This window comes from Artibeus jamaicensis, unplaced genomic scaffold (genome assembly GCF_021234435.1).
Source record: "Artibeus jamaicensis isolate MK-2021 breed Jamaican fruit bat unplaced genomic scaffold, CSHL_Jam_final contig_391, whole genome shotgun sequence".
In the NCBI taxonomy this organism is placed as follows: Eukaryota; Metazoa; Chordata; class Mammalia; order Chiroptera; family Phyllostomidae; genus Artibeus; species Artibeus jamaicensis.
The window spans coordinates 8,258,235-8,282,874 of record NW_026521814.1 but is presented as its reverse complement, the minus strand read 5'-3'; the positions used below and the strand labels follow the sequence as shown (position 1 = coordinate 8,282,874).

The 24,640-nt window shown below is 34.8% G+C and overlaps 1 protein-coding gene across 6 annotated transcripts in view; it reads right to left on the bottom strand.

Annotated features, from left to right (window-relative positions):
* The window catches only part of UBR3 (ubiquitin protein ligase E3 component n-recognin 3), a 192,857-nt gene that overhangs the window by 122,352 nt on the left and 45,865 nt on the right, over positions 1–24,640 (bottom strand). For all 6 annotated transcript variants that reach the window (XM_053665019.1, XM_053665021.1, XM_037140665.2 and 3 more), the window contains exons 4-8: positions 20,963–21,106; positions 20,097–20,146; positions 10,283–10,349; positions 5,027–5,157; positions 3,746–3,974 (exon numbers count right to left, since the gene is read on the bottom strand). In XM_053665019.1, coding sequence (XP_053520994.1) covers positions 3,746–3,974; positions 5,027–5,157; positions 10,283–10,349; positions 20,097–20,146; positions 20,963–21,106 — 621 coding nt within the window. The remainder of the gene's footprint in view (positions 1–3,745; positions 3,975–5,026; positions 5,158–10,282; positions 10,350–20,096; positions 20,147–20,962; positions 21,107–24,640) is intronic.

Genomic DNA, 24,640 nt, shown 5'->3' with positions numbered 1-24,640 from the left:
TGATGTTCATTATATCTACAAGGAGCAACAAGAATTCAAAAATAACTCCTAGGATTTTGAGCTGAGCAGCTGTGTAGACAACGGCACCAACACACAGACTTGTGTACTCATAAACACCCCCACACACGCACACACAGGATGACAGAAGAGCTGCAGCCCTGGTAGAGAGAGAATGGGTTTTGGTGTGGACACTGTGTTTGAGGTGCTTACAGACATACAAAAAATATAGTGTGATAAACAGTTTGATATGCAGGACAGCTTAATCTGACGTTTCCAGCGACTACAGACATTCCTATTGTTATGCAACACACAGTTTTAAGTCCCATTTTACAGACCGTTTTATAAGGCAAACTATAAAATTTCAGGAATATGGAAAGTTCTGAGTTATGTCTGGAATCACAGAATGGTATGGTGTAGAAATGAATACAACAAAGTAAAAATGTAATATAGGAATCACACACTACCAGAGGCTTTTTCCTTTTAATCTTCAATCACTGCTGAATAGTGGTCACTGAATTCTCACTGTGTCAGCTCCTATATTTACTAAAAGTGTAGACAAAACTTTCAGATACTGTCTAGAGACGACAACTCATGTAGAAACTAGGTAGAGATTATTTAAAAACATAAAAAAGTACAGAGATCCTGTTGTAATATCTGTGGCTAGTTATATTTAATATACCTAAAGTTCATTCCAATACTACTCATGTAAAAATGGGAGAAACTTATAGAACTTTTAGAAAATCAGTAAATATGTATCATGAATTTTAAAAGAGGAAAAAACACCACAGAAGCTAAATATAATTTTAGACCTTAGCTTAGAAATAATATAATTTACTGCTAGAACAAAATACATTTGTATTTAAAGATCTTTAAAAAGCTACCTATAGCTACTTAGCTTCAGGAAAATTCTACTGTGCAAGAATTTCCAGGATGAACCTATTTCCAGCATTAGAAGGGAGGTATATATAGAAAGCAAATAAGACCATGCAATATGATTTCACAAAATAGGGGAAAGGTGAGAAGAGCAGAGACACCAGGACCAAGTGCCAAGAAACACCAACATTAACATGACAAGTAGAAAACAGTATTGGTTCACAAAAAGAGCAGAAAATCAACCACATGAAATCCTATTGAAAATCAAACAAAATAAGATCCAAGGAGTGGCCACTGGCTTCCTCATCATTTAGGTCATATAAAGGGTGGCCATATAACTTATATGAACTGAGACTCTTTTGGAAGTAGAAGACATTGTATTAACAACTATGTCAGAACAACAGGCATCACTTGGAACTGTTCTGGGAACCCCAGACGTGTGGCCACTGGAGTCATGGACAATTCTGGAAAGAACAACAGAATGATGGAAGCAGACACTAGAGTGAGATGGGTTAATGACTGATTAGAGGTAAGAAAACTCATACGAAAACTCGCTCTGGAAGCTGGCTATATGGAAAAAACGGGAGGAAGACTCATATACATCTTATTCCTAAATATTCTTCCTTGAAGACCAGAGATACACCACATATAATAAGCACAGCTAAATCATTTAGTCAAGAAAATGGACTCCCACCCTGACTAATGTGGCTCAGCAGGTTGGGTGTCACTCCCTGGACCAAAAGGTTGCCAGTTCAATTCCTGACAGAGCACATGCCTGGGTTGTGGGCCAGGTCCCCAACTGAGGGTGTGTGAGAGGCAACCACTTGATGCTTATCTCACATATCAGTGTTTTTCTCCCTATCTTTCTCCCTTCCTGTACCTCTCTCCAAAAATGTAATAAAATAAATTAAAAATTAAAAAAAGAAAAAGAAAAGAGCCCTGGCTGGTGTGGCTCAGTGGATTGAGCACCACCCTGTGAAGCAAAGGGTTGATGATTCAATTCCCAGTCAGGGAACACACCTGGGTTGTGGGCCCAGTCCCCGGTAGGGGGCATGCAACAGACAACAACACATGGATATTTCTCTCCCTCTCTTTCTCCCTTGCTTCCCCTCTCTCTAAAAATAAATAAACAAAATCTTTTAAAAAGAAAGAAAATAGACCCCCCCACAACTAAACCACTTGGTCAAGAAAACACACTCCAGATTCTTTTCAAGAAAGCAGATACTTCTAAATTTAAAATTTTTCTAGTTTATAAATTTAAAATACTATTTTATAAAAATAAAAAAGAAGAAAAGGAAGAAAGAACAATATATGCAGCCAAATCCCTAAGAAAGAAAAGGTGGTCTCACATGAAAATAGAAAAACTATAATACAAAGCAGCTTCTAACTTTTTCTTTAAAAAAGTAAAGAGGTATATTGCTTACTGTAAATAATGTATTATACTCCCACTATACCTACGATGTAAAGACAGAGTCGCATAGTGGGCAAAAGTGTAAGTTCTGAAGTCAGATACTGGAGCCTTACCACTTTACAGCTGTAAACAATAAATCATTGACTTCAACTCCCTAAGCCATAATTGCCTCACCTATAAAATGGAGAAAAGAGTATGGCATATAGTAAGTGCTCAGAAGATGATAGCTGTCATAATTATTAGCTAGCTATTATTACCATATGGCATTGTGCCCTACAGTGACCATATATCAATTTTCAGGTTATGGAATCACATCCAAATATAGACAGTCAGTATAAAGAGAAAACCGGATCCGGTTTGCAGGAGGAGGCAATGGTGGAACAAAGCAACTCTCAACTACAGAAAATAAAAAGGTCCTCAGATTTAATTTGAAGTACTGTTTATTGTTTTTAAAGTTTAACTCCAGGTGCCAAAAAGAGAAGATAGAGTGCTATCAGTGTTGGCCTGGCGGTGTCATGATGAAGAACACAGATTCTGACACCAGGAGATATAAAGTCCTTCTTGGCTCGGTCATTTATTAGCTATGTGGCAAATGACTTAATTTCCCTAACCTTCTATTTACTCATCGGTCATTTATTAGCTATGTGGCAAATGACTTAATTTCCCTAACCTTCTATTTACTCATCTTTAAAGTGGGGGTAGTAATAATGTCAATCTCAGGGGGTTGTCCAGAAACTTAATTAAAACACCATATAAATAGTATTAACACAGTGCATAGTTCATAGCAAATACTCAAATAATATAAATTATTACAGGGAGGTAAAGTTAAGGTGAAAGACCACAGAGAAATGAGAATGTGATAAGGTTCTACAAATATATGGCATTTTGAGGAACACTAATCACATTATAGTGGGCACAAAGAAGAAAATCAAAGATGTCACTATGGGTGCACAGAAAAGGCAAGACTTATTCCAACTTTTAAGTTATAAAAGTATAAGCATATAAAAATGTCTCAGGCTGATAGTAACAAATTCATGATTAAAAAAATAGAAACATCTAATAAACAAATGTTTAAATAAATTATAGTAAAGCTATATAATATTAATACTTGCAATCATTAAAACACATAATCTTGACATGTACACTATGGCAACACATTTTTAAGTATGTATGTATATATGTGTGTGTGTGTGTGTGTATATATAGATAGATAGATATAGATATAATTTACTATCGCATGAAATGACAGAAATATCCCAAAATATTATTTGTGAATAACAAAACTACAGATGATTTTTAACTTTTTCTTTAAATTTTACTGAAATTTTTCCAAAAATTTCTTTAACAAATTGTAATGTACTATAATATTTTAAAGCTATTTTTAAACATATAAGGAATTTTTAAGACTAGGTATACACAGTATATGAATAATAAAACCAGTGAAAATAATTCTGAGTTTACCTTGTAGCTCACTTTTAATAAGGCAACTTTCCATCATGTATAATAGCACAGTGACCATAATATCCAGCAGCTGACATTCTTCTGTTACCTGTCTGGCCAGCTCCTCATTGCTGAACAACTGAACACTGATGTGCACGATTCTGTTAGACATTGTGTCTGATTCGTGACTTTTCTTCAGTGTTTTCATAATGAAAGCGTAATGCTGAACAAAAGTTTTTGTAAAAGCAACCTGTAAATTTTTTAAATAGAAAAAATACATACTAGTTTAATTTTTATAACATTTTCCAACATATTTTATTAGCATTTTAAAGCATTATTGGTTTGGGATGATGTCCAAGTTAACTGAAAAAATAATTTCAATGATGATGGTAGTCTTAATTCACATTTCTCCATTTTTTTGGAACATTAGCAAAATACTTTGATGGTTAAAATTTTTTTCATAGGCATTTATTTATTAAAATTTTAAAGCAATTATATATGCCATGATTTAAAATACAAATTTTCACTATGCTCATAAATTAATCAATTTACTGTCAAAGTACGTCTTTGTTTTGTACTACCTACTTTAAAAAAATCTAAAGTCTCAGCTAAAAACTATCACAGATTTCATATACTTAAAAAGTCAATGTGATTACCCCAAAAGAAATACATTCTCCTGTTTCACCTGAAAGCTGATCATTAATCTGACTAAATACTCTTTCTGTGTAATGTGCACATTTCCTCTGCTGTTTTCTAAAGCATGTGTAAAGACACAAAACAATGGCATTATTGAAGTGTCAGGCCAAAAGAGGCCTTACCTAATCCATAAAAAGAACTACAGCATGATTCATTTTTTTCATGCACTATGCTATAAACCTTTGCCATACCACACAGTGGTCACAGGTGGCTCCACACACTCTGGGAACTGGAGACTTCACCTTCCTGCATGTGTACACGAGTCAGTACCTGTACTGTATTTAAGTTCATGGCCAACAACCTATTTATTTGTGAAATTGTGTTTATGTTTGTCCCCCAGCACTCCCTTTGGATCAAGTTCCATGCAGAAAGGCACCCCTAGGAATTGTGCTTAATTGTGGTGCTTCCCACGGATCTCTATGCAGTGCTTTTTCTGCAGACTCTGTGCTCTTTCCTATGTTTAGCAGTCCTCAGAATTACAACACAATAAGCCACACCTTATTAAAAAGATATATTAAAAAGATTTAGTAAATAAATATATTAAAATATATTAAAAAGATTTAGTAAAGAAAAGGCAAAGAAAGGAAGAGGGAAAAACGTAAATACCTTATACTCTTGATCAGGAAGCATATTGAGTAAGAAAGTTACCATCTTCTGGGGGAACTCATATTTTATAGTCCAAAACAACAGTTCTTCTAGGAAACTTTTATGTTTTAAAACATCCATTATGGATTGATCTGCATAAGAAAAAATTTATTATCTAATGATTTAAGTTCCTCATCTTATTTAAGCCTTACTATAATTAATAAACCATCAAACTCAAACACCTAAATGTATTTAAACATTAAGGGTATCTTTTCAATAATTCAGAGATAATACTAACAATATCAAGCTAGTTTTCTATAGTCTCCACAGTCTATAAATGACAAGATACTTAATCCTTATATTTTAAAATACAGCAGTTACTTAAAGAAATAAGTAATTATTTTTCCTTAAACATGAACCATTTATCTAAAATTTCTAAGATCAAAATAATTGTTTTACAAGAACAATATTTGTGATACCTAACTTAAAATAGTAATAATTATTTTAAGCTAAAAATACACTATTAAGAAAAAATTAAAAATATATGTATACTATTAAGGACATAAAGTCCAAAGTTAACTAAATTTTTTTAACTTTTAATATATTTTTTAGATTTTTTTTTTTGAGAGAAGGAAAGGGAAGGGGAAAAAGAGGGAGAGAAACATCAGTGTGTGGTTGCTTCTCACATGCCCCTTACTGGGGACCTGTCCACAACCCAGGCATGTGCCCTGACTGGGAACCAAACCAGTGACCCTTTGCTTCAGAGGCCAGTGCTCAATCCATTGAGCTACACCAGCCAGGGCCTATTTTTAATATTTTTAAAAGGGAGAATCTTTATAAATAATTTATCTATTTCTTCAAAATTATCCTTCATAATAAAATACTAACCGCATTGGAGAAAATAATTATTAATCCATTGCTTACTGTAGTATACAGAAGCATTTACTGTTTTCTAGTAGAAATATACCAGGAAAAATATAAAGAGTGTTAAATACTGGACTCAAGAGCCCTCTTCATGCATACAGTGCCCATGTTTAATATACGTTTTCAGAGAGAAAATTATCCACTAAAAAGCTCATATCTAAGGCCAAGTGCCACTCCTTAAAGGCTCAGCTATCTCTTGATGATGTCTAAATCCTTGCCATATTCAGTCTACAGAAAGGTCTCAACATTTATAAGATGAACTGAATTTTTAAATATTTTAGCTTCTCTTTCTCTCACTATCTCTAGTTTTTCCCTAAAAATGAACTAAAAAATTATCCTTTTTTTATATTTTATTTATTTATTTTTAGACAGAGCAAAAGGGAGAGAGGGAGAGAAACATCAATGCGTGGTTGCCTCTCACACGCTCCCTACTGGGGACCTGGCTCACAACCCAGACATGTCCCTTGACCAGGAATCAAACTGGCCACCCTTTGGTTCACAGGCCAGCAGTCAATCCACTGAGCCACACCAGCCAGGACTGAACTAGAAAATTCTGTTTATTAATCTCTTTTAATGATCTTGGGCTACTGCTCTGAATCATTAGCTCTATATTAGGACATCAAAGGGATACAGCAAGTGTCAACTGTGAGTGGACTGGTTCAGTGATGGTGCTTAAGCAGGAACCAGAACCAGATGAGAGACTTAAAAAAACAGTATCAGGTGCACTAAAATATGCCGACACAACCACAACTATGTTACAATTCAAGCTGCCTTGCAGGATTTAGTTTTTTCAATTAACCCTATCCAATTTCACAGTTCTTCTATTATTAAGTAATGTGTTCATACCACATCTCCCTCAGATATGAGTCTAAAAGAATAGCAATAAACTCAGTATGTCATCGCTCTCTGATTCTTCCTTAAAACATTCTGAGTTTAATAAGACTTGATTCAGTTCTTATTAAACATAACATGAACCCAACTTTTCCATCAGCAATTAATAACCCATTACTTTCAGAATAATAAATTTATTAATCTCAGAACACTATGATTTTAACTACAGCAAGGCAAAAGTATCTACTGATCCCCTGCCCAGCTCCCTTTCAATGGTGCCTTCAGTTTAAGCAATATGGAATAGGAGTAAAAATATAAATTCAGTTACACTATGCATCCCTTTATTAGAAACTAAATAATTATTTTCCAAATCTCAGAATTTTTTACTTGTAAACCAGAAATCTATTCCTCCTGAAATACATTATTCCCAGGGTATCCATGATTTAAAAACACAAAAAGACCAGTTGTGCAAGAAATAAGGTAAAATATATTCAAAGACACACATTAACAGATTCTAAACCAAAAAGTAATAAAACTAGGACCCAAGTGAATCATGTGGCAGAAATATAAAGGTTATAATGAAAAATTAGGCCCTGGCTGGTGTAGCTCAGTGGATTGAGTGCCAGCCTGCGAACCAAAGTGTTCCTGGTTTGATTCCCAGTCAGGGCACATGCCTGGGTTGCAGGCCAGGTCCCCAGTGGGGCATGTACGAGAGTCAACCACGCATTGTTTCTCTCCCTCTCTTTCCCTTCCCCTCTCTAAAAATAAATAATTAAAACCTTCTAAAAAATAATTTTAATAAATAAATAAGTAAATGATAAAAATTACAGCATAATTCACAGCACATTGCTGAAGCCAATTTAATTCTCACAATTCACTTGGCACTAACATGAATAAAAATTTAACAGACTAAAATAAATAGACAAACAGATAGATAAATAAAATCCTCACAGATACACATGACAAAGCTGAACAAAACTAGTAGCATTAATCTTAGAATTTATAGTTATGATTCTGCAAGATCACACTGAATGAAAATGAAACCAAATGAAAAGCTACTACTGTCAAGCATTTAGAAGGAAAGACACATTAACTTTGTTTTAAATAAATATAACAATCTAAGGGCACCAGAAAAGCTGTGGCTTCCACTAAAATGCAAATAGCTACAGTTATGTATAATTCAACCTCTTTCATCTTCAGACCTCCCCCCAAAAAGCCCCCCATGATAGTCTTCATTATTCTTCTTAAATTAGGTGATGTCGAATTTCCCAAGATATTTAAAGCACAAGTTATGTGCTGTTTATGTGTTATGTTATGGAAATGTGGTGAGAAATGCTTCAGTTAGTTATGTATGACTATTTACCTTTAAAATCTTGATTAAATTGTCATGACTTGTACAATGACTAAACTTCCTTAAGCCAAATTTTAGAGAGAAATTACTGAAGAATCAGTATGTGCTGTAAATGCATGAGCAAGGTGAGGTTTTATTGGGACAGCAGAGCCCTGCCTCTGCAACTCACTTCCTCAACAATGCTGGCCATGTTAGCAACAGCCCTATAGGGCTCAATTTCTTTATCCTTGAATTTTAGGTTGGCTTTTAGTAACATTTTTATTTATTTTATTTTTAGAGAGAGTAGAAGGGAGGAGAAGGAAGGGAGAAAGGGAAAGAAACATCAGTGGGTGGTTGCCTCTCACATGAACCCCACTGGGCACCTGGTCTGCAACTCAGGCACAAGCCCTGACTGGGAACTGAAATGGCAACCCTTTGGTTTGCAACCCACACCCAATCTACTGAGCTATAACAGCCAAGCTGATATTTAGGTTTTGAGAATAGGCAGTAATTCTTTTAGCACAGTGCCTTACCTCTTGCTTATCATTATGATCTTCTTTCCAGCTCACTTTCAATCTGTTGAACCAAATTCTTGTACAAACTAAACCACTCCCTTCAGATATATTCAAAACCAATAATCATTTTTAAAACACCAGGGGTTCTACTAATGCAAAAATCATTTCTCCCATGTTCATACATAAACTATAAAAATAGTAACTGATCATCTACTGCCTACCATAGAGAAAGAGAAGACAATCCACTCCCAAATGTAAAAAAATTTCAGGATAAAAGAAAAACTTCAACTTTAAGTCTGCATGAAAAGTACCTTCAGCCATAAATTCTTCAAGCTAAAGGAAAACAATGTCCTCCTACATCGTAAAAGGTATTTTCTGGGCATCCCAAAGTTTAAACTGAAGTATGTACCTAATAATCTGCTGTAACTCAGAAGTGTCTTAAGGACTCTGGTAAAAACATGAACAACTCAAGCAAGTCAAAGGGCCAGGTAACCACATGGGTTTCTAATTTTCTTCAGGCATCACAGACTCTCTGCTAAGCCAGAAAAAAGGTGAGCAGATGTGTGTGTGTGCATCCTGGCCTGCAGACCAAATTTCATGCCCTTTGTTAGCAAACCACAAGTTAAATGCAGCAGCCTAAGTAACTAAGAACAGACTTACAAATGAACCTCAACAGTAACTGCCTGCTTGCTCCATCTTTCCAAGCAGTCCTAAGTATTCCACAAGATATACTTAATCAGCACCAAAAATAAGGATCTTCTTTTCATCAAAATATTATTTTAAACTCTGGAGACTCTAACAGACCACACCAACCCAGACAATAGAATAGATCTTGTTAAACTTCTGACCATGGCAAAAGTCCAAAGTACAGGCTGCCAACTAAAATCAGGTACTCTAGAAAACCTTTCAGTGAGAGCCAAAAAACACGCTGGGTGAGAGCTTAGGTCCTGGGATTGAATCAAGGATCTACCTCCCATTGGCTATGATCTCCAACATGTCTCCACTTTCTAGTTCATAAAATATTAGTAATAAAACTTGCTTCATACAGTTTCTTTGAGAATTAAATGAAACAATGCATGTGAAGTGCTTAACACTACATCTAGCATATACCAAGGTTCAATAAATGTTATTCATTATTATTATAACTAATCTATTCCCTCACTAGAGGCATATCTACTTCCTCCTTTGAGTAAACACGTATTAAGTTCTCACTGAACCCTTAATATGTATTAAGTGCTATTCTTCCCATTCATTCTCATTCATTCATTCACAAGCTTTTTATCATCTCTCACCATCTATCTTTTATTTGTCCCTTTTTACTCTAGAAAATGCATACCCCAGATTATAAAAAGATATAAACCAAGCTAAAACTTTATACCTAAAACACTGGATCCTAATTGAAGAATCCGTGAAGACTTACATTTTTCTGGCTCAAATATGATAATGAACATTTTATTTTAAATAAATAATAACAAAATCCCAATAGTAAGGCTTTTGATTGCTTTTGAAATCCCCACAATCGCCCCCTCAACAACAGTGTCCCCATTATTTGACAAATATAATAACATAACTCTTTTTAAACACCTCTGATGTCAATTTTGGCTACCCAATTGAGTGTTCTTAGTGATGAGGCATTTTAGGAGCATTTTGTACAAGGTAAAAATAAAACATAAATACCTTTGGTGCTACTGCTTAGCTTGACCCTCTTTCTCTTACCCAGGCCTTGACTCCCATCCTGATCCTCCTGGAGGAAAACAAAACTAGCATTACAATGCTATTCATTAATTTACATATTTTGCGTACATATAAATATGCTTATAAATGATTAACATATAATATATTCATGCTTACATATTATTAATCAACACATTTTACTTTTACCTAGTTTATGTAGTATCTTTTTAATGCTGCTAATTTTTACTAAAATATATAATGAAAATCTTTAGTATTAAAATACTAGAGCCCTTAATACGTTCTTCTAATGCAAAATTCCAAAATAAAAATTTTCCTAGCCTTATAAACATAACATCAAATTAACAAAGAAAAGGAGAAGCAGATCAGCATATTAGGGAAGGAAGGAAAAAAGGGGAAGAGGGGCTAAAACAATGAAGAAAGGCTTTGGAGAGTCTAAGACAAACAAAAGCCATAACCTGTTCCTGGGGAGATCATTTGGATGCCCAGACAAACATCCTGGAGGGGTTTGAGGCAGTCTCCAGGGACAGCACACTGCACCACAACAACAGGGTAGGAAGCTAGGGAGCTGAGACAACACAAAGGGAGGAAGAATGGGGGAAGCAGCCTGCTGCCAGTGAAACCAAGGTGAGGCTAGAGGTGTGTCTCTTAGGGGAGCCCTGGGTACAGGTGCACATTTCTAATTTTCTTTAAAGTGTTGCTGAAGAGGCACTTGCTGTTTGTAGTTGATTTCCAGCTTTTTCCTCCTCCAGCTAAAGATTACCATTCTACTCCATTTCCCCAGCTCTCCTAAACAGGAAAGATTGCAAATGAATCCAATTTCTTCCTATTTTCCAAACATATATGACCCAACTGGTATTATAAAGACATATGTGGTAGTATTTTGGCATATAGTCTGCTGTGTTAACAATGGCGTTGGTGGCATGTTAGAACTGTAATACAAATTCCCAGACTTCTCAAGTAGAGCCCATCAAATCTTCAAAGCAGAAAAGTAGCCTCAATTTCGTGTTGCTGTTCTATCTACTGGTACAGTTTCCTTGGCCTGTGCATGGCAGTCTTCAGGTTTCTATCAAGTCCAGCATCAGTCCTCAGGGCCAGTCTGGGGCTTTCCAGAGCTACCACTTAGCTCAGTCATTCAATTTACTGAGCACTTCAATGTGCCTTCCCTGTTAATCCCCAACTTTGCCAAGGCCTCCTTGGCAATCTGCCCAGCAGTAGACTGAGAGTCAAACTACACTATCCTTCACCTCCGCTACCCTCACCCTTGCCACTGAAGAAACTCAACCAGAATAAAATTTGGAGCCTTAAAAGATAGAAAACAGACATAAGAATGTAAAATCATGCCACAAGGCCTAGGTAATTCCTAAGTTGGAGATTTTAGCGAATAACCATTTAGGAAACTCAGCCTTGAGAGAAAAGACAAATTTGGAAAAACTATGTTATATCCCAGGTTAGCATTACTTCATTATTTCAAATATAAACTTCCTATGAAAAGAATAACCTTGATCAAGCAATGGTCACGGAAATACAAAGTTCTATAAATTTCCCAGCTGTATAAAGTCTAAAGGATAAGTAAAACTAACCAGGCCAAGAAGGGGAAAGTAATTCTAAAAGAAGACAGCATAAGCAAAGGCACAACGGAAGCCTGTAAACACAGACCAGTAAGCTGGTCTGGACACCAAAGTATACAGCAACCGCAGCTAAGAAAGGGGATCATGTCCGCCTGAACTGGCAGGAAAGTGGGTCCTGTTGAACACTGCTGGTGAGAGTGCACAGCAGTACAATTTCCTTGAATGGCAATTTGTCAATACACATAAGTCTTTATATTTATCACTGGAACAGAATTACAATTCCAGGATTTTATCTTAGACAAATAATCAGATAAGTGAGTAGAAACTATATGCATAAGTATTCATCACATGTTATTTATAATAGCAAAAAAAAACCTTTGGCTTCCAACAACAGGGGACCAGGTAAATTATAGCACACCTGTACCCTATGAGGAAAAACAACACTAGAGCTAATTGTGACCAGAGAGATGTTAAAAAACTATTATAAATGAGAAAGGGATCTCATATGTGGAATAAAATATAGAGTATAAAACCATTTAAGTATTCTTAATATACACAAATAATATGTTAAAATATACTCCTTGTTATAGATGTCCCAAACTACCATTAGTGAAAAAAGTAGGGTATAGAATAGCATGTACAGCATGAAGCCACTAAAATATACTATATACTGGGTTGGCAAAAGTAGGTTTATAGTTGTTCACATGAAAAATAATACAACAATGAATAAATAATAATACAAGAATAAACTGTTTCGCATAATCATACTGTAAACCTACTTTTGCCTACCCTTGTATAAACATGTTAGAATACAGATGTTTACAGAAAGTCACCTCTAAGTGATAATAATAGGTAATTTTATTATCTTTTGTTAGTATCTATTTTCTCTTTATTCAATAATGAATGTGGATTGTAGCTCTAAGTTAATATTGTTAAATACTACTTTTGATTTCCAATCGTAATTGCAACAATCTTCTCAAGATAATGGACTACTGTGTAATCTATTACAAGTTCCATATGTTGAGAAAGAACAGTATTTTTATTTTGAGAAACTCAACCAGAAGGCATTAAAACAATATTTTTAATGAACAGGAACACGTCTAAGCTGTGCGGATTTTAGGCATCAAGAAAGACAAAAACAATGCAGTTATCATGACCACAATATCCCACCCTACCCCAAATCCATCAAAGGAAGTTACAGTTCTTCCCATTTATCCATAAGGAAGCAATACAGAACCCTAGGAGAAGATGGTGTCCCAAGAGGCAGAACCGTAAATAAATCAAGGATAATCTCAACCCAGACGGCAACTGCACAGCTCTTAAGAACACTTTCCAGACTTTAACTAGTCCATGGACAGAAAGGTAGAAAACAACGTCACATGTGTTTCAGGCACAAAATATGTATATAAATCCAAAACAAGATTTAAAAAAAATAGATTCAAACTCTAAGCCTGAAAAATCAACAAATGGCTTCTCAATGAAAATCATCTTTCTTTCTCTGATAGATTTACTAGACAAATGTAAAAAATATGAGCTACACAAAAAGACAGATTAAAACAATACTCAAAGAAGGTTAGTACAGAATGCACAAGGCTAAAAGGAATATTTAATATATCAGGTTATAAATACAAAATCCAACTGAGATCTTGAGAGATTAGAGTAATAGGATAAAATTGTAACCTGAGATTGTTTGCTTTACATCAACTCTACAAGTACAGAGAGAGCTCTAACTTGTCAGTTGTAAGTTTGAGAGGGAAAAAATCCTAGACATTTCATTTGACCACTGGAGCACATGCCAACAATCTAGCATAGCTGCTAAAAGGCCAACAAAGAGTACTGGGCCTTAACAAAGGCACAGTGTGCTCACCCAAAAATGTGCCACTGTAGTATGCCGAGTCAGATCACAGATCACCAAAAGGAGTGCATAAGTGAAAGGCACATGTAGAGCAAAAAATATTAAATAATTAAAGCTAACTATTTAAAGGGGTGGCATATGGAAGTCAAAATAAAAATTATCCTAGGGGAGGAACAAGAAATGTGAAAATAATGATATTTAACACAGTATTGAGAAGAACTTCCAATGAGAGCTATCAAACAAAGGAACAAGTTGCCTCTTAAAGTGGGCACGCTTCTTACCACTGGAAGTTTTATAGAGAGGCTGACCAGTTGTCAGAAATGCTGTAAAATCAATTCCTACACTGAAAAAGAAATGTATTAGATATTTCTAAGGTCCCTCCCTAAACATTTCAATGATTCTCTACCCCACCCTTAACCATTAATGTAATTTATGATAACTAGTAAATTAAAATTAAAACATCCCTGGCCAGGTAGCTCAATTGGTTAGAAGTCTGTCCCTGATATTCCAAGACTGCAGGTTGAATCCCCCATCAACCAATGAATGCAAGAATCAACCAATGAATGCATAAACAGGTGGAACAACAAGAATCAACCAATGAATGCATAAACACATACAAGAATCAACCAATGAATGCATAAACACATACAAGAATCAACCAATGAATGCATAAACAGGTGGAACAACAAACTGATGTCTCTCTCTCTCTGGCTCGCTTGCTTGCTTTCTCCCTACTCCCCCCCTTTTCCTCTCTCTAAAAATCAATAAATGACTTTTTAAAAATTAAAATTAAAACTTATATCTCTAAAGTCAGTTACTTTTATCTATTCATTTATGAAAAGCATCTCTGACTTTCAATTTTAATCATCCTTCTTTAGGTACAAGTTTTGACAAATTAGTTTTAACTGTTCATCTGGAGTCTGTCTTGAATAAAGGCAAAAATATTGAAGGCATATCTAACAATAACTTAGTTTTTTTCTAAGAAATAACATAATTATTTCTCAAATATGTAAAAGTATTCAGAAAAAGACCAGAAATGAACACACAATAAAAAAAATTTTTAAGGGTTGCCTTTGATTGTATGGCCAAAGGTAACTGTTTTCTTTTTTAATTTTTTCTACAGTGGATATTCATATTTTTATAGTTTCAAAGGAACAGGTCATATTTTAAATGACACTACTTATGACAATGGCCACAGTGAACATAACCTTTCCTTGAAAAGTCATTTTAATCTAAAAGATCTTATTTTTTCTGAGAAACTCTCTAATTAGATGTACGTACATACAACTCTGGAAATAATTTTTTTTGAAATAATTTATCTGATGTTTATAAATAAATCTAAATAAAAATAAACATATATTTAAATTTAAAAACACCTCAAAGTTAAAATGTGTTCTTATTTTCTTTTCTTTTTTAGTTCTATCCAACACAAACATATTCTACTGTTATTTCATATGAGCTACACAAAAAAAGAATAAGTAGTGTGAAGAATGTCATGGGTATAAATAGCACTGCTGAGTACATAATGTCCCTGTTATTCCAGGGACAGTGGGGACAAATATCTGACACAACTTGTATGAATAACATTAAGTCGACTGTAATATGTACACTCATTCAAATAAAACTCTTTGCAATTGAAAGACATATGGTTGCAGTTACAGTTTCAAATTTGTTTAATCATTTTTTTGAAAAGAAATAGTAAATTAGATTACCTCTAGGGTCTCTTCCTATCCTAAGTTCTAAGTTACAGCATATTTTTAATTGTTAGAATTTCCTCTGTAATAATTAAGATGCCACTACCCTCTTCTCATCCTTTCTTCCTTTTCTATAATTTGTTAAGTTATAAGAATGAAACCATGAAAAGGGTTTGTTCAGTAGCTCCAGGGGCTGGTAGGATATAGTCACAGAAATTCCGATCTTCAAGCCGGATCCAACCCTTCACTAAATTTCAAATATAAATACGAAAAGCTACACACCATTGTGTCTACAGTTGCAAAAACAAGCAATATGACTATAAAAGCCTTCCTGAAATTTGTAAATGGCATAAAATAAGTATTTGTTCAGGAACATCAGTAACTGGATACCTTTCTGTTACACTCTTCCCATCTACCTTATCTCTAAATCTACTTTCTCCTTTATCTACTCATTCTTTATTAAATTATTGCTTGCATTTTTATCATTTTAAGTAATATATGTAAAAACTTATTTGAAAAGAATATAGGTACAATATAGTTAAAATATTAATGACATTCGTTTTTAAGTGATTGGGTAGAAATTCTTACATTTTCTCTCTAAATAAGTCACTCCAAAATTCAATTAATGTTCTCTTATTTATGATACTTAGCCCCAAACAGAATTTTTTATATGTAGGTCACTCCATAGAATCCTAATAGAATAATGTTTTCCATTAATAAAAGCAGAACAGGAGTAAAGACCCCCAAGAAGAAACGAAACAAAGAGTTACAATAATTTCATTATTTCATTATTACACTCAAAAGTATATATTGTTCCTTAAGCTGCAATAAGGGTTCATAAAATTATAGTGTATTCCCTTCTCCTTTACAAAGGTAAAGATCAACTTTAAAAATAAAAAATCTTATAATCTTGTAGGTTTTTATTCTCTCGATGTAAAAGAGTAACTATTATACTTACAAAAAAACTTTAGTTTTAATTAAAACTCTATAGGAGCCATTTCTGACTACACTGGTATTTCACTATCATGTTGTAGTTTTTCCCAACATACAAGCACCGTTGAAATATATGGAAATATCTATAATCAATTGTTGTGTTTTTAGCTATAATCACTAGTCATTACAGGGTAATAAAATAATCCAAGGAAATGAGTGGCAAATGTCACAACCAGTTTGTGAAAGTTTTAAAACATGTTTACAAGTTATTTGACAATCTTCCCATTGAGAGGTGGGCTCTATGTCCCCTCCCACTGAATCTGGGCTCACTGTGGCTACTCACTCAAACTAATGGGGCGCAGTGGAAGTGACACCATGTCACTTTCAGGCTACACTCTACAGCTTCTGCTCTTGGGCTGCGCACGCCAGGAGAAGCCAGTTACTGTGTAAGAAATCCAAGAACTTGAAATCACCAGGCTGGAGAAGCCACATGCAGGCAGTCTGGTCAACAGCCAGCTGAGCTCTCTGGCAGCATCAACTGCCAGCCGTTTGCCATCTAAATCTCTGTTTCGGCTAAGCCTTCAGATGACGGCAGTTGTGCCAACAACTAACTGGAATCATATGAGATAACCCAAGCAAAAAGTGCCCAGCTGCCCTTCCCAAATTCCTAAGCCATAAAATTGTGAGGAAAACAAGATGGTAGTTTTAAGCTAGTTTAGGACAAAATTGCTGTATAGCAATAGTAATCAGAACAGTGGTTTATTCACTTTACAGAAAAACCTCTAGACCAACAGATAGGAGACCTAATCTCAATTTTCAACTCTACAACTAACTAGAAGAATGTCACTAGCCTGAGTGAATTAGTTAATTCTATGGAATTCAGCCTCCTCCTCTGTAAGAAAGTAAGTCAGGCAAGATGGACTTTAAGGTCACTTTTAGCTCTAGCATTTTTAATTTTTATAACCTTTTGATTGCCTCCTCCCCATTCTCATTTTTGCTTTGTTATATTACATGACTTTTCCTAACTCAAGATCTGAAATGTGTTCAGAACCAAAAAAACACTTTGTAGTACATAAATCAATAAAACAAATGACTATGTTTTTGTATAAACAACTATGATCACAATCTTAAAACAGAAAATTGCCTGACTTCATCACTAAAACTCTTCTATGAATGCCCCTGTACAATAAAATATTACTGTGACACTTTTCCATATTTATCACTTTAAATATTTGTGTATGACTTTTATACTCACAAAGAAATACAATGTATTAAAATTCAAAATATGCATACCCTACAACCTACCAATTCTACAACTTAGTGAATTATATGCACGTCTGCACCAAAAATGCAAGCATTGTCTTCAATTAAAAAACTGAAAATTAAGAAAAGGATTGGATAAACTGCAGTTTATCCATATTTCACAATACTATACAGTAAATGGAAAGAAAAGTACTGACAGAGATGGATTTGCACAAACATTATAGAGGGAATAACAGGACACAAAGTAATGTATACTTTTCTATAGTGCCTTTTCTATAGGCACACAGTTCTTTAACTACGTAGAAAATGGTCTATCCAGGACATCCAAACTGGTAATTGTAGTTACCTAGAGGAGGGAGAGCAACTGGGGTGGGGGAGGAGGGGAGAGGGGGAATTTTTATTTTATCTGAATTGTCTGGCAAAACAACTACCATGTATTCATTTGTGCATTCTTTACTTAATTTTTAATTACACTTTTAAAGATAAACTTCATCACTTTTAAACCATGCTTTAGTAAACTAATTCCTCTAGAAAGATGAGGAGAAATATCTGTAATATAAGCCACAGAGTTCAAAAATTCAAATACTTGGACCCCTTCTACATATAAATGATCAGGATGAAAATATTTATCAAAAGCCTGATTTGTGTCTGGTCCATGATAGGTACTTTACATAGTTATCATATTTAATCCTGACATTAGAATTATCATCATTTTGTCATGAGGAAATTGATGTTCAAAAGTAAAATAATATAGCAAAAAACATAGTGACATTATACGACAAGATTAAACTCAGGTCTCCCTAACTCTAAAGTTCAAGTATCTCTTAAAGAAAAACTAAAGCAGATATCCCTCAGTCTACTTCCAATAACAATGTTACCTCAAATTCTTAAGATTTCAAATGCCCAAATGACCCCATTTTCTTCCCAACTAGAAAGCGTAATATATAAACGATAAAGTACCCTGAATTAGACTCAAATTCTAATTCATAATTCTAGGATTATTCTAAAAACATAATCCTGATTATAAAATATGATTTAAAGATCACAGAATCTAAACTACTTTTAAATATATAAGTTAAATACACATTACATGCTCTAAAAGTAAATCTCAGCTACTATCACAAAAATATTGTATTATGAGGATAGGCGCTGACATGAAATATTCTAAAGCTATCACCATCAAAAAAGTTTTACTATGATATTCGCACTAAGCCATAATCATAATTAAGGAACAAATGATTATACATATAACACAGAAGTTGCTGAAACAAAGAATCTAAGAGGAATGAAGAGAAGAAAGGATCTAAGAAGGACAGATTAGAAGGAAAGATAATGAACTAAAAACATATTTCAAATCTTCTGATATTCGCCTAGGAATTTGTAGAAGAGATTTAAAAGCTTCTTGACCCATGCACACAAAAGATCTCCTTTTAGCACCTTATTGTAAAATATGGCGTTGTTGCAATGCAATTATGCACGAAGAAAATCTCCACTGGCAATTTCAAAGGTAATCCAGAGAGCTTAGGCCAAAACAAAATGAATGTTATTTCTCTCCTAAACATGAAAGAAGACAGCTTTCTTGTGTTGAAGATCAGCTTTCCACTTGCCCAGATACCAAATCCAATTCATGAAATTAAAGTAGAATTGTTAGCAAGGGTGTTAGATGCATATTGTTAGGCGTGCTAAAATGATATGAAGGTTTTAATCAGCCATGTAAATACAAACATAAAATTATAGATTTTTCTAGATCATGTCAAGATATTTTAGATTATTTAATCATGGTTTAATAACATCACCAAACCATTTCATTATGTAACAGTTTTCTGAAGTTTCTACCGGAAATAGATACAAGTAGAAACTCCTTTCCTGTCTGCCGGCTTTACCCGAGGAAGTGCACACGCACCACTCATGTTCAACTAAGTATTCTCATATTTTGGCTTTTGAGAAACCATTCTACCTCACCACAAACAGTAATGTTATAAGGACTTATTAGAAATATTAACTATATTAATAAACACTATAAAAATTGAAATTTCAAATTGACAGTCTATTTCCCAGTACTTTTAAAAATAATCCTTGACATATTACATATAATTTTATTATGGTATTAGAGAAGCACTTACACTCCATATTCTTTTAATAAATTATTCTAGACTTCACTACATTTCTTAAGACAATTTCATTGTACATATAAAGAGCAATTTGGATAAATCTGGGGATATCTTCCAAGGAAAAACTTCTCTCTCTTTCTACCTCCCATTTCTAAGTTGACAGAAGAGCGATCAATTACAAACAAGTAAAGCTCCAGCTGTAGTAGTTCTTGTTCTGTCCCTCGGTAATTGTGCGATAGCTAAGTTATTCCATTCTGAGCATCAGTGTCCTTGTCTACAAAATGAAGAACTTAAGCTGGATAATAACCATAAATCTGTAGTTCTAAAACTTTTTAAATTCTATTTTTTAAAAATTTGAATTTTAAATCTCACCTCATCTGAAGAATCTAGTTGCCCCAATGTCCCCGTTGCACCTGCAAAACCTTTGGGAAAAAAAAAACAAAGTTACCCTTCATAGTTGTTACATAATGCTCTACTTAAAATTTTTTTCCTATATAATAATATCAAAAGCTAAGTTTTGTTACATTAAGACACCTCATTCTAACAGTTATCTTGGCAGATTTCAACATTTATCTTTTTTTTAATCCTCACCAAAGAATATATTCATGGATTTTAGAGAGAGGGAGAGAAACAGTGATGTGAGTGAGAAACATCAATCAGCTGCCTCCCATATGTGCCCTGACCAGGGATCGAACCTGCAACCTTTTGGTGAACAGGGTGATATTCCAACCAGCTGAGCCACTTGGCCATAGCTCAACATTTATCTTTAATAAATTTGAAGCTAATACTTTATACTTTGATAGGAAATCTCCAGGAAAACCCAAATTTAATCATTGCAAATGGTGTTTCAGAAGTATCTTTCCTTTTAGTTTTTTTCATTTTTTATTGTATTTCTGTCCATTACCTTTACACCTTCCTCCCCCACTGCCACAATCACCACGCTGTAGTCCATGTCCGTGAGTCCTTTTTCCTTTTTGCTCATGGTTTACTACTCTTAAATATACCAACTGCTATATTCTTTACTAATTAGAACTAGAACTTTAATAAACTAACCAAATTGCATTTAAGAAAAATATCTTCTTTAGCTAATCTATTTTTCTGGTTTCTAAATTTTTACAACTTTTATTACTTTCCTTACAAAAAAATGACACATTTAAATTTCTACAACAATGTGTAAAGTTTACTGGGGTTTTAATATAGCAAAGTTACCATTGTCCAAATTAAATATTTAGACAAACCTTGAACTGCCAGAGTGCTAGTGCCAGCAGACGGCTCCTGTATACCATAGACGAGTTTATCCTCAGGGTAGGTAAGTCCAGAGCTCTTCAAAGCTATAAGGTACTTTTCGTGGCTTTTCTTTGCACAAGCATTTTCTCCAAGACCTAATATTTAAAACAAATTTAAAATAAGATTAAAATATTCCATTTTAAATCTAAGTACAGCCAACTCAGTCACTAATAGATACATATACAAAATATGTGAATATGCTAATGAAGGGAGAACCTTAGAATGAATGATATAAAATAGCTTCATACATTTTTGTGCTCATGTTTGGCATTAAAAATCCCAGAAAGTATGGCATGTTTACAACAAATAATGAAATCTACTAGGTAACTGAACATCTAAAATATGCCAGAAATTATATGCAAGACACAGAGAGTGCAAAGATTAATAAGGCATGAGTTCTGCCCTCAAGGAACTAGAAAATTGGTGGCAGAGAAAGGCACAGCAGACTCTCAAGGATCTACTTAGAGTTAGATGATCAAACATCAGGACATGTGGGTAGGATAATATGGCAGAGATAATATGGTAAAAGAAAATTATGTAGCAGACTTCACCATTTGGTTTGACAATCTGTTCTCATGATACTATGTAGCCAACTTACCCAGAGCAGAGTACTTAGAACAGGCTTCCTAGAGAAGATGATGCCCGAGTGAAATTTTAAAATATTACAACTGAAATTACTGCTCATTCCTGTTTTTTAGGCTTTTTATGATCACACTTAAGAAATTAAAAGCATCCTGCCTGGTGTGGCTCAGTAGATTGAGCACCAGCCTATAACCCAAAGGATCACAGGTTCAATTCCCAATCAGGACACATGCCTGGGTTGTGGGCCAAATCCCCAGTAGGGGGCATGAGAGAGGCAACCACAAATTGATGTTTTTCACCCTCCCTTTCTCTCTCCTTTCTCCTCTCTAAAATAAATAAAATAAAATCTTTTTTTATTTTATTTATTTATTTATTTATTTATTTATTTATTTATTTATTTATTTATTTATTTATGTATGTATGTATGTATGTTTAGAGGGGAAGGAGAGAGGGAGAGAAACATCAGTGTATGGTTGCCTCTAGTGCATCCCCTGCTGGGAACTGGCCTGCAGGGAACTGGCTTGCAACCCAGGCATGTGCCCTGACTGGGAATTGAACTGCGATCCTCTGGTTCGCAGACCTGCGCTCAATCCACTGAGTTACACCAGCCAGGGCAAATAAAATCTTTTTAAAAAAAGAAATTAAAAGCACAATTTCTACAGAAGTATCAGTTAAAACTAATTCCAAAAAATACTGAAAAGTTTAGGCCTGAGAATTAAATAATCCTAGATCTTTCGGTTTAGCATTTTAGTTTATTAATTTTTGCCAATTCTTTTCCATTGTTTTGTTTTTAAATTTACTATGGAGGATGGATAATAGTAAATGAAAACACTGATATTTGAAAGTATCTTTAAAGAAAAAATTATTCTGTATGAAAGCCAAATTTGCCATGGCATTTGCCACCTCTTAGGCAGACTGTATACCTTAATAAATTAAGGTCTGAATCTCTCTGATAATAAAAATATATAAATGAGTTTTTTTAGTATTTGATGAGCTTTTCTTTTTTTTTTTAATTAAATAAATTTATTTTTTTTTGAATTGTTTATGCTGTTACAGTTGTTCTATTCCCCCCTTCATTCCCCTCCACCCTGCCCCCCAACCCCCCCATTACCCCCCTTTAGCTTGTGTCCATGTGTCTCAAGTCCTTTAGGTTCTGTATTTCCTATACTATTCTTGCCCCCCCCCCATCTATTTTCTATCTACTGTCTATGCTACTTGTTTTCTGTACCTTCTCTCCCCGTCTTCTCCTCCCACTCCCCTGTTGCTAACCCTACTTGAGATCTTCATTTCTATGTTTCCACTCCTGATCTAGCTGTCCTTTTAGTTTGCTTTCGTTTTAGGTGTGGTTGTTAATAACTGTGAGCTAGTTGTCCTTTCACTGTTCATGTTTCTTTAACTTCTTTTTCTTAGATAAGTCCCTTTAACATTTCATATAATAAGGGCTTGGTGATGATGAACTCCTTGAATTTGGTCTTATCTGAGAAGCACCTTATCTGTCCTTCCGTTCTAAATGAAAGTTTTGCTGGGTAGAGCAATCTTGGTTGTAGGTCTTTAGTTTTCATGACTTGGAATATTTCTTTCCAGCCCCTTCTTGCCTATAAGGTCTCTTTTGAGAAATCTGCTGACAGCCTGATGGGGACTCCTTTGTAGGTGATTATCCCCTTAGCTCTTGCTGCTTCCAGGATTCTCTCCTTCGTTTTAATTTTGGCTAATGTAATTATGATATGCCTTGGTGTGTTTCTTCTTGAGTCCAACTTTTTTGGTACTCTCTGGGCTTCTTGGATTTCTTGGTAGTCTGTTTCCTTTGCCAGATTGGGGAAATTTTCTTTTATTATTTGTTCAAATAGTTTTTCCACTGGTGGTTGTGTCTTTCCCCCTTCTGGTACCCCTATAATTCGGATATTGGAGCGTTTATAGATGTCCTGGAAGTTCCTAAGCTTCTCCTCATTTTTCTGAATTCTTATTTCTTCATTCCTTTCTGATTGATCATTTTTTCTTCCTTCTGGTTCACTCCATTGAGTTGAGTCCCAGTTTTTTTTTCATCTCTATGGGTTTCCTGTGGAATTCCATTCATTTCCCTTAATTTAGCCTTCATATGTTTCTCTAATTTGTGGCTATAGTCCACCAGATCTGTGAGGAAGCTGACGACCAGTGTTTTAAACTGTGCGTCTGAGAGATTTGCTATCTCTTCGTCACTTAGATTTATCTCCGGGACTTTGAGGACCCCCTGCGACATTTTTGGTCTGTTCTGGCCCTTTAAGTGAGAGAAGCGGCGCCTTGGAGTCCCAGGTCGCTGGGTGAAGAATTTGTTGTTTGCGGACTTCCGAAAAGTCGCGCGTCTGGTTTCCGCGCCCGCGCCCGGGTCGATCGAGTTCTCCTTTGTAACTCCTCACCCGCCGCCCGCCGGTTTCGCCCCTTACCGGCCGGGCCGAAGAATTTGTTGTTTGCGGACTTCCGAAAAGTTCAGTTTTCCGTGTTCTGGTTGTGTTCTCCGATGCTAATATTTAGTTGTCCTTAAACTTGGTTGTGAGAGGAGGCAGGCACATCCACCTTAAACCTCCATCTTGGCGGAAGTCCTGATGAGCTTTTCTTTATTCTCTTCGCTACCCTCGGTAATTGCAAGAAAAGTTTTGTACACTCTCTCTGAGCTTAAGAAAAAAAAACTTCCAACACAATTAAACAAATAGAAATATTCATCCTTCAAGTCACATTCCATATTAAAAACAACCATAATTAGTTTACAAAAAATAAAAAACTCATAGGGCCCTATATAATAAATGACTAAGTGTCTCCTGAATAATGAAAGTCAAATATTTATGTCAATAAGATAAATGAAATTTTTAATAACTTTTAGTTAACAAAATGTATTTCATTAATTCCTCACAACAAGCCTGAGAAAAATGATATATAAAATCTTACATGGCCCATGAGCACCTACCTAATCCGGAGTTAGCCTAACACAGTAGCCTTTTCTGTGCCACTGTCCCCGTACATTCATTCCATTTCAGCCATTTTTACTCCCTTTTTTAAAAAATAAGCTCTTTCTC